This window comes from Ambystoma mexicanum, chromosome 1q, assembly GCF_040938575.1.
Source record: "Ambystoma mexicanum isolate Mex_15411 chromosome 1q, UKY_AmexF1_1, whole genome shotgun sequence".
NCBI classification, from domain to species: domain Eukaryota; kingdom Metazoa; phylum Chordata; class Amphibia; order Caudata; family Ambystomatidae; genus Ambystoma; species Ambystoma mexicanum.
Window position 1 is genome coordinate 639,595,385 of NC_090922.1, and position 16,321 is coordinate 639,611,705.

Here is a 16,321-nt window from a genome sequence, read left to right on the forward strand (position 1 = left end):
CTTCTTCCCTCCTCTGCTAATCTCACAGTTGCTGCGATTGGTGCCTTGGACTCTTATGCATCCTCTGGGCCCCTGACCACTCACACCCAATCTCCCCAGCTTCTTTCTTACTACAGCACTTGGCTCGGCACACCCTGCACACTCTAGACTCGCACTTTTCCACCCAATAAGGCTCCTGGCCACATAGCACTTACAATACCTTGCACTTCATCTCAGGCTCACTCGCGAGCATGAACACCCCAGCACCTACCCCACTGCCCTCTTCCTTGCTGCACTTGCACATTTTGAATACTCACAAGGCACAGTAGGTTTGGCCGTCCCTTCCCCCACTGTATTTTTGTATGTTTCATTTTACTGCAATCCCATGTTCCCTCCCTCTTGCCAGGTGAGTGCTTTGAAACAGAATGTATTTACTGTAGTGCCTAACAAGCAAACAGACTAAACTCCTTTTCAATACAAAAAAAACATTATGCTGACTGGAGTGAATGTGAGAGCCTTTGTTTGTTTATTTGTTTATTTTATTTATAAAGCGCACCTGACCCAGAGGTAATTGGGCGCTGTAAGGACAATAAATGGTTACAAAGAGCAGTCAAGGTAAGATTTACGACAGTAAAGTATATACATATTATACAAATAATACAATTTATACAGTCAGACGTTCGAGGTCAAAACGAAAGTACAGGGCAACGTATGTGCAAGATGTGTAGTGAACAAAAGGTCACTAGTGTTACAGCTATGTCAATTATGTTTTGTTATGTAGCCAATTGATAACCTGGCTTCTAAATATGTTAAAAGCTTGAATCACTTGAATTTTCTGGGGGAGGGAGTTCCATAACTAGGCGGCTAATACCGGGAAGCTGATGCCCCTCACTAATCCAAATCCCTAAACTAATCCAAATCCCTAATGTTTTAAATAAATTGAAAACTTGTGCAATGCTTGTATTTGAGATATTCTGCTTGAAATATCTATACATTGGAAAACGTTTCTAATTTTTCCCCATGAAAAGTACATTAGAGACACTTTCTTATTTCAGTTTTACAGTGCATATAAGTAGTAGGGGTAGGATGAGGTAAAGGAGCATGGCCCAGCATTAAGGGAGGCCAGGACCAGCATAAATAGACATCCAAGAGGGGAGACTCTCAGGCCATGGGAAATAAGGGAACCCTTTTGGGTCACTGTTCAACATCAGGATAGTCCTAGGCTACTTACTGCTTGTGGGGAAGTTATCCCAGCTCTCACATAATTGAAAGGAAACCCTCCATTACCTATGAGAATACTTGAACCCCAAAGACAACCTGGTGCTTAAGAAGAGAAACTAGGGTGTGGGACACCTATAAGCCAGATACAGAGGAAAAGGGTGGGTGTGGAAAACCCTAAAGCCAACGAGTGAACAAGATAGTGACATGGGCGCCAGAACCTGGAATTTACAGCCAGGGAAAAAGAAGGGTGTAAGAAACCTTAAAGCCTGACCCAAGTTGGCCAAGAGAGCAAGTAACAGGAAAAATTAAAAAAAGCCCCATCTCATTCTAAATTTATGGACACTTTGGGTCCTCTTCGAAACAAACGTTGTGAGCGAGCCATTTCATTATTTTTGTTATCCTTTGCTGAATCCCTCAATAAAGGTTTTTAAGTTCTCTGAGATTTAGGGCCTCATTACACGGTAGGCAGTAACCCATGGTGCTATTAGCACCACGGTTGCCGCCGGTACCATACCGGTACCACCATGGAGGAAAGGGGAATACCAACCCATTCCAAGGTTGGATGGGCGGTAATTCCCCCTTTCTCCATGGCCCTTCCCCATTCCCATTTTTGCCCCATAGGGCATAATGGGAATGGGGAAGGAGCTAATTACGGTACCGCAAATTGCGGTACCGTAATTAGCACCAAGGTCCCTTTGCGGGTCCCAACTTTAACGGCTGGTCTACACCAGCCGTTAAGGTCGGGTCCCGCAAAGGGACCTCGTAGTAAGGCGGTAAGGGTTAACGGTCACCGGTACCCTTACCGGTGACCGTTAACCCTTACCGGTGACCGTTAACCCTTACCGCCTTCCGTGTAATGAGCCCATAATCTTCAAGTTCCAGTGTTTAAGCATTATAGTGAATTAAACTTTCAATATACTTAAATTTATAAGCAAAATAATATTACCTCTAATATTTTTTTCTTCGGACCTTCGTTTACTTTTCCCGCTAAGCAGCAATGCGCCAGGGCATTTTGAATGATATGCTTGTTAGATTTGGCACTGGGTTCCTTGTAGAGCTTTGGTCCTGTAACAGGCAAAATACATATATAAACAAATCCGGCTGATGTAATAGTCATACCTGCTGCAGGCCAAGAATCGTCGTCCCCTAGAAGCTGCTAAAACTGATAAAACAGTGTTGCATTACCATATTAAAGCTAGAAAATTGGAAAACAAACAACTTTAGTGAACAACAAAATAGGCTCTGTAACATCGACAGAGAAACGTGCGACATGGAAAATGACACTAGAATCAAAGAAAACAGTTTGCAAGTTCTGAGTGGGAGATGAAATAAATAAAGAGGTTGACAGAAATTAAAACTTCACAATGAAATCGAACAGTTAATACAGTCTATTCAACAAAAGGTTGGAATTTAGGAAATGTTCTGCATTAAACAAAGCACCATCAATTTTCTGAAAATAACATGCCTCAGTTTAAAGAGCCTGGCAGAAGTGCTTCAGCCTTGTGGGTGCCATGCACTGCCAGGCCGGCCTTGTGGCCGCCTGGTGGGGCACAGAGAGGTGTTCCATCATCCCTAAGACTCTTCGGGGAAGGTGTTTCCCACTTTCATCCAGAGCCACAAGACACCTTGGATTCCTTTGCACCATGCCTGGTGGTGGTTGCTTTGGTGGAAGGGCCTACTGCCAGTTCAGAGTTGTTGATGACAGTAACTGTGGTACCATTGCCTGTCGGTTACCTCCACCACCCTTTAAATCGTATGTTGCTTAGTGGACTCTTATTAGAGGTGGCAGGAGGGACTGCAGGGCAAAGACAGGCCATCCTACATACTATGCCAGTGGCAATCTTGCTTTTAAATCAACAAGGGTATACTAGTGTGGCGAAAGGAGGTTACAGACTCAATTATTCCTAGTCAGCTCCCGCAGATTGATCTAGTTTTTTTTTATCTGAACTGGCTACATCCACTGAGAGTGTTCCCTGTGGAGGGATCTCTGCACCCTCTTCTACATCATTCTTCGCCTCTCCTTTGTGGGAACTTCATCTGTTGGGTTTGTTGCTCCTCTGTGTTTGGACATGTCTTGGGGACTATGGGAATGGCATGGCATGGTACTGCACATTGTGGAACTATCTGTGGATTTTGTAACAAAAATCTGAACTTTTGTGGGAGGTTCACTTTTGTGACAAATGTGCGTCCTCTACAGGTTATCATTGTTCTAGTATTGCTATATCATTGTATTTGGGTCTGTGGTGTTGTTGACATACTCAAATACAGTTGTTATTCTTTTTGCAGCAGGGGTAGGATCTGGTGCCCTACATGCTCCCCACCTTTTTCCATTCCAGCAAAGAAATCTCTGCCAGCGACCACCACCCTCTACCTGAAGTAGGTCCTGGAGGAGGCAAATGGAGGTTCTTCCAGGTTCCATAGTCCATTGCTAACCTTTTTATTTTTAAATAGATCTATGGCCACAGACAAACTATTTCTCGGGGTCTAAAGAATATTTGCACCATTCCCAAGTTGCAGCAATACACAAGTCTCTAACTTGTATGGTAATGTGGGTGTCAGCCCCTGGGACCGCTGCCACTGGTGTTCAAAGAAAACCAAACTTGTACATGAGAATCTGGCAGGAAAATTGCTTTGGCGGGACCTGCGTATGGAGCAACTAGCGTAGAATTCAGCTGACTCGCAGAATCAAGTATTCAGTGTTGATTTGACAAACAGAGTTGTCAGGGGAAGGACGCTGTGCATGCTCGCCACCGCGAGCCTCGAGACACATCACTTGTGGACGCCAGCAGCAAATATCCACAACGCATCCTTACAACTGGGGCACCAGGAGTCGCTGGACCCTTCTTCCCTTCTCTCTCTCGCTAACTCCCCTATCTTTAAAGTCTCTGCGGATACCCTTACTTTGCACTCTGTGTGGGCCACAGCGAGCTGGTCTCTGCAGTCTCTCCATGACACGGGTCCCTCTGCCGAGGAGTCTGCAATCTTTGGCTCTCTAGATATTTTGGATTACAACTCCTGTGATCCCTCACCACTTACTATGGTGGCCCGGGTTGATCTCAGCTTTCCTGGAACTTCCTCTGGTACAACTCTACAAGGCACATCTGCGCTTAGCTTCCCCTCACCCAGGCTGAGGAAATAGAGCCCCTTTTGTAACGCCTGCATCAGGCGTCTGCTCCCTGACTGGCCGGGTCTGACTGACTGTGATCTGAAGTGATCCGGTTGGGAGTGAGACTTTGTAGTTTAGAGTTCATGGGGGGAGAGCTTTAAAAAGGCTGTGGCCATTTTGAATCAATGCCAAGATGCCTAGAAGTTTGTTTGGTGAGAAAAGGTCTACATCTCTCTCTGGTTTGCTGCCTTTTGTGCACGTGAAGGGCTATGGCTCTGGGTAATTTCTTATCCCAGACTTAATTTGAGGGCCCATATTTTCCCCAAGCAGAATGCATTAATACACAGCTCCAACAGGACAGTTTTCATTTTAGAAGAATGTGTTTGGTCGCTTGGTGGTAAAATGTTGTCTGTGCTGGTGACGCAGAATTCTATATGAACAGGGAATTTGATTTTGAAGTTGTGGAACTACTTGACTGTAGTCCTACAGCACTTGCTGGCCGCAATCTCCTCGACCTTCATAACCTCAATAGAATAGGCTCTGGCGCGATTGTGAGCTCCCATATCCCAGTAGCATTGAGTTGCTACATTTGCAGTGGTTAGGTCCCTGTATTCTCTGCACATGTTGTGAATTCCACTTCGAAAACCATAGCGCAGCCAGATGCCAAGTTCTTCACCCTCAATGGAGATTCTCAAACACCTGGTCGTAGTATACTATCTCTCCAGAAGACTTTTTCAGCTTCTTGAGCTGAGAAACAAAGTTCTGGGCCACCACATGGTTGGGCACAAATAGCCCATATGCCTTTTTCGTCCTTCGAGCACTAGAAATAGTCCACAATAGTACTTTCACAAGTTAATTTCATGAAAACTATGGCTTTTGTGACAAAGTCCCTTTTGTGAGGACTAGAAATGGGGTGAGAGGGACCCTGGCTGCTCTAGAAGGTCACCCGCTCTGAGTACTCTGGAGGTAGTATATGGATGAAACCCCAGGCCCTCACAGATGTCCTCGTTCATTCCATCAGGGTTACAATCACACACAGTCCCGGGGTATAAAATGGCCTAAGCCCTTTGGAGAAGTGAGGGAGTTTGGCAATGAGCTGGCAGCACGAGGTGGAGCAGGGCAGTTAGTGAGTATGAGGAAGACCAGAAAAGGGAGATGTACAAGTTAGCTAAGGTCGAGATCAGGAGTAGGAAGAAAAAAGCAGCAGGGAACGGAACAAATCAGAGACAGGCAAGACCAGTAGGAGGAAGGAAGGAGAGGAGAGAAGAGGTGATGGTGGAGGGAGAAAGGAGCCAGCAAGAGGAAGTAGGAGGGTGGCACAAATTGGTAGTGGACAAAGAGGACCAGAGAGAACCCAGCAAGAGGGCCAGAGACTAGAAGGGGTGCTAAGAGGTAAAGTCAAAACACACAGAGCTTGTGTTGGGCAGCAGCCATCACACGAGGGCTAGTATAATTGGAAGTTGTGTACACCTGGGGCCAGAGACTGGTAGGACCAAAACCTAAAGGCCCAAGATAAGTTGATAACTGAGATACCAGAGACAGGATCCATAATCTGCATCTGTACACTGGCAAGCCCACCAGTGATAATAAAGAGCACTTGCCGGCAGAAGAGAAGTGAAAAGAAATCAACGGTCATCTGTTGCTGAGGAGAGCCCTTACTTATCAACAGGTACCAGAGAAGGATTCCAGGATCTGCACATCCGAAGGAACTGTGGGTGGCTTTTGCTAGCTCTACAGGAGGTACCCACCCTGATCACGAACTGTCATCAAACTTTTGATTTAGGTGCATTCATCTGGACAGCCCATCCATCCAGCACACGCTCTCTGATGTCCTGCTCGAGGCCCGAGTACTCCCTCACACCATCTCCGAGACCAAAGGTAAGCCCCCTTGGGCTTATGGGGATTTAGGCACCCATCTTAGCATATGCGGCGCTTGATGCGCACATCCACTATAATGGACCATAAAAAAAAGAAATCTTTAATCTGAAAAAGACATGGCAATCTATGAAAACGCAGCCACAGCGTTCGTCTTTTCCTGTGTGTGCTTTTTGAACATAAGCGAGGCAGCGTTTGGCCTCCATTTTAGCATGGTTGCCCTGGCTCCTTGATGTATTGAGGCCCTGGCCTGCCGTGGAAGTCATACCTGATTGGGCCTCTACCAGCTAAAGGCCCAATCAGGCAAGGCGGCAGGCGAATGCCGGCCTGCCTCCCAAGGCCCACATCTAAGGCTCTGTCTGGGCCTGTCTGGGCCTGGTTGGGCTTTGTGGGCCCCCATAACTTCAAACACAAAGAATATGCGACATGATGTTGGACACTTCATCCACATGCTCTTGGGCTATGGCATCCCCCCTTCCGCAATTATGTGAGTGCTGACTGTTTGCTCCGTTTGCCTGCCTCATCCCTCATGGTCTAAAGACTCTTGTCTTCCCTTCCTGAGCTCTCACTTCCAATGATCCTACTCCTGTACTGCTGTGCTGCATTTCTTGTGTATTAAATAACCGATTTTTGATGTGCTCACATCCTGCATGGTTAGTGCCTATCTGTTTTTAAAAACTGTAATTAGATGTCCCCACATTCTGCATTGTTAGTGCCTGTCTGTTTTAAAAACTGTAATTAGGTGTCCTCACATCCTGCATTGTTAGTGCCTGTCTGTTTTAAACACTGTCCCGTCAGCTAATCCAGAATAGGGCAGCAAGATGAATCCTTGCCCTCAAGCCCAGGGACCGCATCTCTGCTAACCTACAAACTCTTCACTGGCTCCCAATCGCAGCACGGATTAAATTCAAATCCCTCTGTATCATCCACAAGGCTGTCTGGGGCCACTCTGTCTGCAACCCTCTCTGACCAAATACTCCCCCTGTAGACACCTGCATTCCTCTGGCACCAACTCCTTGCATGTGAAGCAGTTTGCGAAATAGAGAGCAGGTGGGCGGTCGCTTTCCTCAGTGGGCTCACTTCTTTAGAACAGCCTCCCCCTCCGTCTTTGTCTTGAGCAGGATCTCCTTAATTTCCGGAAAAGCCTCAAGACCTTCCTCTTTACCTCTTCCTTCACTCCGTCTCACCCCTGCTAATCGCACAATAGCTTGACTGGTGTGCAGGGCCTTTATGCATCCTCAGGGCCCTGAAATCCCACATTTTTCATCCCAGCTGCTGTCTATCCCCTGCACTTGCCTCGACTCACCCTCCACCACTAGAGGTTCCCCTTACCTTGCTTCATATCACTTCTCTGCTGTCCCCATGAGCCCCACAGCAAATATCCCATACCCCTTTACACCCTGCGCTTGCATGTCCTGAACACTCACAAGGCATAGTAGTTTTGTCTTCCCCTACCCATTGCCTCTTCTTCTTGTTGTATTTAATTATTTAACATTGTTGTAATTACTTTGTCTGTCATCCCCTGTCCCCTCCCTCCATGTTGCCCTGTGGGCGCTTTGAAACAGTATTTGCTTCCTGTATAAGTGCCTAACAAGTGAACAATAAATAAATAAAGCCCCCTGCACACCCTGTTACAGAGCTTTATGAGCATTTCTTGCACATGTTTATTTCTCCCTGCACGGTCACTCTCTTTTATTGGGGCACATCCAACTCTGGTTTCACCTTAACTTAAACCCTAGTGTTTTAACCAAATAAATCAGGTTGTTTGAACAATGAATTATGTCTCAAATACGTTGTTGATCTCTCCCTATGTGACACATGTCGAAAAAGATATAGACGTCAAAGGGTTGCCAGACAGATGAATGGCAGTTACAGATTCTACACATATTTTCACAGCATTCTACACAAGGTCAACATTGACCCAGAGTTTTGGTGGTGTGAGTTGGCTCGGTTTTCCTTTTTACCTCTACTGTCAATTTGTCTGGTAAAGGAAATAAATATAGTACAGATATGTTCAGAGAAAGAACCAAGAACTATTTCAACCTTGGGCACCATTTTAATTTCACTCTCAAAGGTGACACAAAGTCTACGCCCTTTGTCAGTAGAGAATGGATGTGGGTCAAGCACAGGACGCCAAAATGAGAGCTCCGGTATTTTGCCTGTGGGCCCACAGGGGAGAATCTCAGTTTTTATGCATTACATTTCAACCTGTTTTATCCATCCAACCACTGAATGCTGACATACCCTGGGAGAAATTGGTATCAGTGATGGAAACGACGTACACGTGTAACAATGTCTGGGTAAAAGTACTATATGTGTACCATTTATAGTAAAGGAATGTAGTAATTTAGCCAGTGCCCAGAAAAGCAACGGGGAGACAGCTGCATCCTGCGAGACACCACATACAACCGAGGTGTAAGAAGACTCAAAGCTGTCAATCTATTAGATCGAAAATCTGTTAGCTAACAATGCACGGCACCCGATATACCACATCGCTGGAGTTTCTCTTTAAGAAGAGGTCAATGGTGTTGAAAGCAGCCGACAAATCCAGCCATACCAATACTCCAATACGTCTGCCATCAACCATCCTTTTTATGCCATTTTTCATTGATACCACCACCAGTTTGTTAGCAACTACTTGGCGAAATCCAGCCTGCTTATTGTTAAGAGTTTCAACATGAGTGGAGAGTTGAAGGGAAGCAACGGAGTCTACAAATTTACCAATAAAAAGAAGTCTGTGTCTAGGCAGTAATTCGATGTTTCCTCAGAATCTGCACCTTTTTTCCAGAAGGGGGAGGTCCATACATGTTTTCATCTCTCTGGAAAACTACCACAGAGTAAAGATTTATTTTAAACGTTTTTAAATATAGTCTTATACTAACTGGACGATTCATAGTTGTTTTCACTGGGCAGATATCTTCTTCCAAATCCAGATGGGGCAAAAGTATCCAAATTAACTGGGTAGATCACAGAATCCCAAGTACCCTTAGGGCATGCTCATCTGGGCGGAGGCGCCTCGGAATTTCAAGCTTTGCCTCCTTATGATGATGCAGATTTTCAAATGGGCCCTTTGAATTTACTTACTTTTTTATTGCTAGAAGGGGAAGAAGTGCAGACGTAGCGTCATGAGGAATGCGCCCCACTCGTCCCCCCGTTAATCCCTTGTTCCAGTGCCTCTTGTTCTGGAGACGTGGCACAGATGTAGGGGTTGAGGAAACATCGTGGAGTCATTATGGCACAGCATCCAATGGCAGAGAACAGTGAATCAGGGGAGAGGAGGAGCTCATACCACTTGCAGAGTCAGACTGCTGGGACAGAGTCAGGTCCATGACCCTGTCAAGGGGGAGGGCGGAGACCCACCTCAATCTGGGGCAGAAGGCTCACTAAGACACAAGCGAAGAGCCAGCCCTACCCCAGATCTTTGAAGTTGGAGTGGGGGAGGAGGGAGGAGGAGGGAGGGGTCCCCGTTTCCCTAAAATTCCCCATGTGCCGAAAATGGCAACGCTGGTACCACTCTTTATCACCCAATGCAGTTGCTGGCCATTGCTCTTTCTTTTCTATTTCAAGACTACATCTCTAACAATGCAACAGCAAGCAGCCAGGAAAACCTGACCCGGAGCCAAACAAGGAGATACAAAATGCAGCACTGCTTATGGACTGTGAACCACCACCACATCCCAACGGTGACCAGCACCCCAGGAAACCAGGAAACTCCACCCAAGCGGAAAAACGAATATCCAGTCATGAACATGACAGAGAAATAACAGAGACTGTCTTAGAAACTTTGCTGGAAAAGGGGTAGGGGGATCCGTTTTTGTTAAAAGCCTCTCACCTCTAAAATATAACTACTAGTTAAATGGCAAGCACTGACTGGTGAGGAGTGCCAGATGAGCCAGGGGAGGGAGGCGCAGAACCACCAACCCTGCACCATAAAAGCAGACAGCAGGAGAGGCAGACCGTGGGTTGTTCGCGTGAGGTTGCCGGAGGAGGCGAAGGTGGTCCAAGAAACCAAGTGGAGAACGGACGGCTGAGCAAAATTTTGGCGAGCTGGTGGCAGAGTTTAGCTAAGGTGAGCCGAGGTACTTGTGGGAGAGAGTGGTACCATTTGTTTGTAGTGTAAGGTATTGAAGTGAAGGCAATGGAGAGATGGGTGTATAGCAGGAGAGTGAGAGAGAAAGTGTGAGAAATACGAGTGGAGGAGTGGCGTAGTAGTAGTTTGAGGGAGAGGGAGTGTTAGGAGAGAGTGAAGTTTGAAAAAGACGGGGGTAGAAATGGGATGTGAGGAGAAGGGTGTAGGAGAGAAGTGGGTTTGGGTAGGAGTGAGTGTACTGGGAGGGTGAGCCGAGCATCATATCCCTGAAGTTTAAGGGAGAAGAGAGCAGTAGAGGTGCAGAGGGCGTGGTAGCAGTAAGACAGATGGAGGAGTAACATCAAAGGGTGGAGGCGACGGCTAGTAATGTGGAAGTCAACACAGGGAAGTGAGTAATAGCAGCGAGAACAGTAGTAGTGAGAGCAATAGTAATAACAGCGGTAATGCAGGGAGAGTAGTAGTGCAGAGGAGGTAGAGTGGAGCGGGAAAGTGGTAGAATGGAAGATACTAACATCAAAGAGAGGAAAAGGACATGTGGAGGGGAGAATGTGGATGGAGCTGGATGGAGGAAGAGATTAGTAAGGAGATAGAGGGCTTAAAGGTCAAATGGCACACCTACGACACCCACTAGTACTAACCATTGCAAGTCTAGGGCCAGCTAGAAAGTCTCTGAGGGAGTTAGAGAGCCATTGTTTCAGTGAGACATTTGTTGATTAAGCCAGCTATTAGGCATTAGGGGTTACCGGTCAGTAATACTAACTGGGGGTTACGATGCCTGGACTAGAGAGAGATTGGGACGGCCCTCACAAAGCCACCCCCAGGGTCAGGATCAGGTAGTGGCTGCCATCCCATGGCCACATGGAAGGTCATTGCCGGGGGATCCATGATAACTCCACTGGATTCATCACACTTGGGATCAGAAGGGCAAGAGGGGTGCAAGCATCCATCCTCGATTCACATTGGTGAAGGAGATGATTCTAATGCTTACAAAGAGTTGGAAGTCTCAATGGAAAAGAGATCCCTTCCAAAGGAAAGTGTGATACTTGAGATATATACATTCTACACAAGGGAACAGTTGCTTTACGAAAGCTTAGAGGAATACATCATTGTGCTTAGAACAGTTGTGGTCAACTGCAACTTTGGACAGTCTGTTGATTAAGTACTGAGGGACATACTGATCGTCCACGTCGGGGACAACCAAACATGAGAATGACTCTGGCCACAATCGGAACCCTGCCTAGATGAAGTAATACAGTAATACACATAGCAAAAAGCATTTAGAATTCATCCAAGGCATGCAAAAAAATGAGCTCCTAAAATTAAATGAAGAAACCAAAGTGTGCCCCACACAACCCAGAGCGGTGAAACCCCAACAGGAACAGAGTGCCTAGTAGTGGGAAAACATGCAGTATATGTGGATTGACAGGGCATTTCTGAAGCGTTGCCTGACCCATGAAAGAAGGAACAAGAGCGGACACAGAAGAGGAAGAGGAATGGTGAATCTCATCAGAGAAGAGAGCAATGAAGACTTTGACACAGAAGAAAAGGAAGTATCAGTATTTCCTTATTAATACATATTGGAACCCAGCTGCTCTCTCTACTGATTCCTATTTGCGCTCTTTCGAGCGTTTATGGGAAAATATATATCAATATAAGAAACAATCGCATATAGTCTTAGCGGGAGATTTAAATCTCCATTGTTTAAATAATAGTAAAGCATTATCCGACGATCGACTGCGAAGTTGGAACGCGTTTATACAGTCGAAAGATATGTTTATGGTGAATGGTTCATTTCCTGAGGATTCTCCTCCTCACCCGACATGGAAAAGGGGTAGATCTGTGGCTACCATTGACTTCATTTATGTTAGCCGTTCATTGTTCCATCTTTTGAAGGGGTTTCAGGTTTTGCCATCTTCGGCTAGTGATCATAATATGTTGCATCTCCAATGGTCACTGAACTCTGGTAACCAAGGAATTACTCCGCTTGTGTCTTCTATAACAATGGAGGGTACTTTTGCTGTAAATCCTGGTCGAAACCGTTTACGATGGTCCAGTACCAAACTATTGCATTTTACGGATCGCCTTAAAATATCATGTAAAAGCTCGCTAAATGATTGGAATTCCGATTTTGATTACACAAAACTAATGTATCAATTTGCTGGTCTTAATAAGATAACAAGATCCTCAGCTGTCTCACATTCTTACAATCAAAATATGCAGAAAGCGAAAGCTTTATTTCGAAAAAATAAGAAATCGGTCCAATCTCTACCAGTTGATCAGCGCTGGGCTGCTCTTAAAGCAATTAAGACTAAACATAGGAATTGGAGAAGATCTTATCGTTCGCTATTATATCAAAAAGATGGTGAGGCAATGTTGGTTAAAGTCTTAACAAAAAACTCTGCAGGATGTTGGTCATTAATAACAGACACATATAACACCACCCAATGTCAAATGCAGATTAATGATGTTGCTTCCTCCGCATGGCTCTCTCATTTTTCTGGTCTTTATGCTCTTCACCCTCCTACCAACTGCATACCTTCTGTAAAACTTGAAGGACCTTTCTCAATAGCTTTCACAATAGATGATATTCTTTATTTTATTCACAAAGCTAGTAGAACCCGTGCTCCAGGCCCTGATGGGCTTTCTAATGCCATGCTGAAAGAATTTCCGGATTTATGGGCTCCTATCCTGTTTGAAATCTTCTCTCAAGTTGTAATTACTCAAAAGATCCCTAAATCGTGGTGTACCTCATTGATTGTACCCATTTATAAAAAAGGCGATAGACAAAATCCTGCAAATTATAGGCCAATCGCCTTATTAGATGTTCCAGGGAAAATCTTTGCTTCATTAATTTTAAGAGATCTCCAACAATGGATTAACTCATCGAACATGAGAGATAGGTTTCAGACAGGATTTGTGGCTGGTAAGGGAACGGCTATAAATATCGTCTCCTTGACTGCAATCAAGGCTCTCTGCTGTCAGCAAAGGCAACCGTTATTCGTTGCCTTTGTAGACTTCAAGGAAGCATTTGATTCTATAGACCGCAATCTAATGCTGCATAAACTGCTGTTATTGGGTTGCCCCTATTCACTGGTTAAGCTGATTTCTATCTTTCATGAAAACACATCAGTTTATATCCGCCTTACTCGCGATGGGATGTTAACTCCTCCCATCTTAACATATCGAGGAGTGAAGCAAGGATGCATCCTGGCGGCTACCATATTTAACCTATTTATCCTTGATATGGGTGAAAAATTCCAGAATGTTAACTCTGACGCCCCCAAACTAGACCAAGAACAGATACCATGGATCCTTTATGCAGACGATCTTGTTTTACTGTCAAAAACTCCAGCAGGTTTGCAACGTTTGATTAACGGGCTATCGGAGTATACCGTAGAAAATGCTACGACTATAAACTTAACGAAAACACAAATTATGATGTGCCAAAATCGTAAAATGACAAAGTACTCTCAATTCAAGTGGTATATAAAAAAGGAGCAAATTCTCTCAACCTCAATATATAGATACTTAGGTATTATGATTAGCCAGGGTAACAATGATAAAGTGTTTCAAAAAGAACTTGAATTGAAACTGCAAACCCTAATCTCCCAATCTAAGGTTATATTATATAAGTTTGGAAAGTTTACATGCAATCATATAATATCATTTTATTCCATGAAAGTCAAACCCATTATTTCATATGGGTCTGAAGCTGCGTCGATGTTGCCCCGCTCAGTATGGGATCGATTGGAGGGTAAATACTGGCGCTCAATTTTTAACTTGCCTACCTGTGTCCCCATTGCAATGATTCGTTTTGAATTAGGGCTGCTATCTCTATACAGTACTATTGCATGGAAATTGATAGCTCTATTGAGGAAATGTATTCTGTCACTACAATGTGTAGACATATCTTGTATCTTAGGCAAATATTTACTATATTCAGATGATCAATACCCCAAACGCTGTTTAAATACAGCTATAAATATTCTTTCTGATGCGGACATCTCCTTAGATACTTTAATTCACAATCCAACTCAAGCCAAAATTAAACTGTATCGGCAAGATTGGATATACACTTTGGAAAAATGCTCCTACTCTAAAGACTGGAACATCGCCCAGTTTGGTCACAAAAAATTTAGAGTTACAGAATCTTATATCCTAAAATATCCGTCTCCAAAATTTAGAGATGATTATATTCGTTTTCGTTTAAATCTGTGGCATACAAAGGATATACTAGTTAGGCGAAAACTAATAGACGTCAGTGAGAATATCTGTCGATTTTGTAAGGAGCCTGATACCATAGAAACCTTGAAACATGTCATCGCTTACTGTCCTGCATTATATGCTATACGTCGTAAATATTATTTTCATTGTTTTAAAGCGCAAATGATAACCGATATGGAAGAATTATGGCTACTGATCTTTGGTGCAAAGAGAATGTCAATTAGATTAGCAACAACAGGTTTTTTAAATGAATTATACCCAAAGTAATTGTGAATGGTCTTATGAGGGGAAGGTGATAAAAAAAGAAAAGAAAATGCTGCTATTAAGTTGTACATACATTGGTTTTTATCAATTGTGAGATGTTGTTATAGACTGATGAATTGATTTGTAATATGTTTATGATATGTTTTTATTCATGTTTTTTTGTAATTATTGAAAGGTTGTTTTATACAGCCGAACAATAAATAATTTAAAAAAAAAAAAAAAAAAGTATCAGAGATGACAACCACTTTCTAGGATATTTATTGCTGAAAGGACGACGATTTGCAGGAGTTAGTAGCCTTTTCTAATATCAAATGCCCTATGTAAAGGTGCAGAAGAAGAAGACGACGACCGACACACAGGTGGCATTGTTGTTGATATAAACTTGTATTAGTAATGAAAATAAAGAGACATCCTAACTTTCCCTAACTCTAAGAGGGGTTTCCCTTCCTCAAATAAGGTTTCTTTCAGAATGTCTGTATAAATCAACACTCCACTGTCTTGTCTGTAAAAGCCTTCTTCTGTCCCTCACAATTATAAAGAAACTAAAAAGGTAATGGATCTTCTTAGTCCAGAAGAATGGTTCCCTTCTTCTGGACAGCGTCTCACAGTTCCAGTTGTTAGGTGGGATATTTACCCGAGGGAATTACTCCCTTCTCCAGGTCTCAATCCCTTTTCAAGGTACAAATCAAAGTTTCAGGTTGTGATGCCAACAAGCAATAAAGTACTCAATTCAACTCAAAAGTTAAAGTTCCAGTTCAGAAATCAACAATCCTTATTGCTCATAGTTGCTTCTTCACTATTGGGATCCTGGCGAATGCCTCCCTTCTCCAGGTATCTTGTTCCTTGGTTTCCCACCATCCGAGGGAGTTATCCCTTCCCCTGGTCTATGTGTTCCAGCCAAATTCGTCTCTTCTCTTTGTTCTCCAGCAGCACAGTGTTGCAACACCGGGGGGGAATGACTCTTCCCCTGACTTCAATACTTCAAAACAAAGGATTGCTGGCTTTGCATCAAAAGTTCATTATTTCTTCCCTCCAGGAGGAATTACTCCCTTCCCCTGGATTACTAGTTTGATCCTTCTTTCTCCATTAACAGGAGGATTACTCCTTTCTCCTGTTGTCTGACTCCCACACAAGCACCAGGGCGAATGACTCCCGTCCACTGGACTCCCTTTTCACTTGGTTTCTTGATTTCACAATGCCAGGGGGAATGACTCCCTTCCCCTGGCCGTCCTTGGCTTTGTTCTCACACTCGTGGCTTTTACATTCACAGTTCACAGCACCAGGGGGATGACTCCCTTCCCCTGGCCTTTTTTGGCTCTAGTTTCACAGTTCACAATCCCAGGGGGAATGTCTCCCTTCCCCTGCCCTTTATCATATATAAATCTGTTGATGCAGGTCCCAGACCTTTGGGGATTCATCTGGGCAGACCCGCTTCACTGACCTTTCAGGTATTGCCACAAAAAGATGGCTAGTGAAGATCTCCTCCTAAGCTTACAGGCCCCCAATCCTGTTTTCTCCCCCGTATTTTGTTGCTGATATACCTGGTTCACTCTCCTGCTAGG

The 16,321-nt window shown here is 44.3% G+C and overlaps 1 protein-coding gene across 4 annotated transcripts in view; it reads right to left on the reverse strand.

The window, feature by feature from the left end:
- CAMSAP2 (calmodulin regulated spectrin associated protein family member 2) overlaps positions 1-16,321 on the reverse strand; it is an 820,267-nt gene that overhangs the window by 19,195 nt on the left and 784,751 nt on the right. For all 4 annotated transcript variants that reach the window (XM_069641228.1, XM_069641227.1, XM_069641226.1 and 1 more), the window contains one exon: positions 2,147-2,265. In XM_069641228.1, the coding sequence (XP_069497329.1) occupies positions 2,147-2,265 (119 nt within the window). The remainder of the gene's footprint in view (positions 1-2,146; positions 2,266-16,321) is intronic.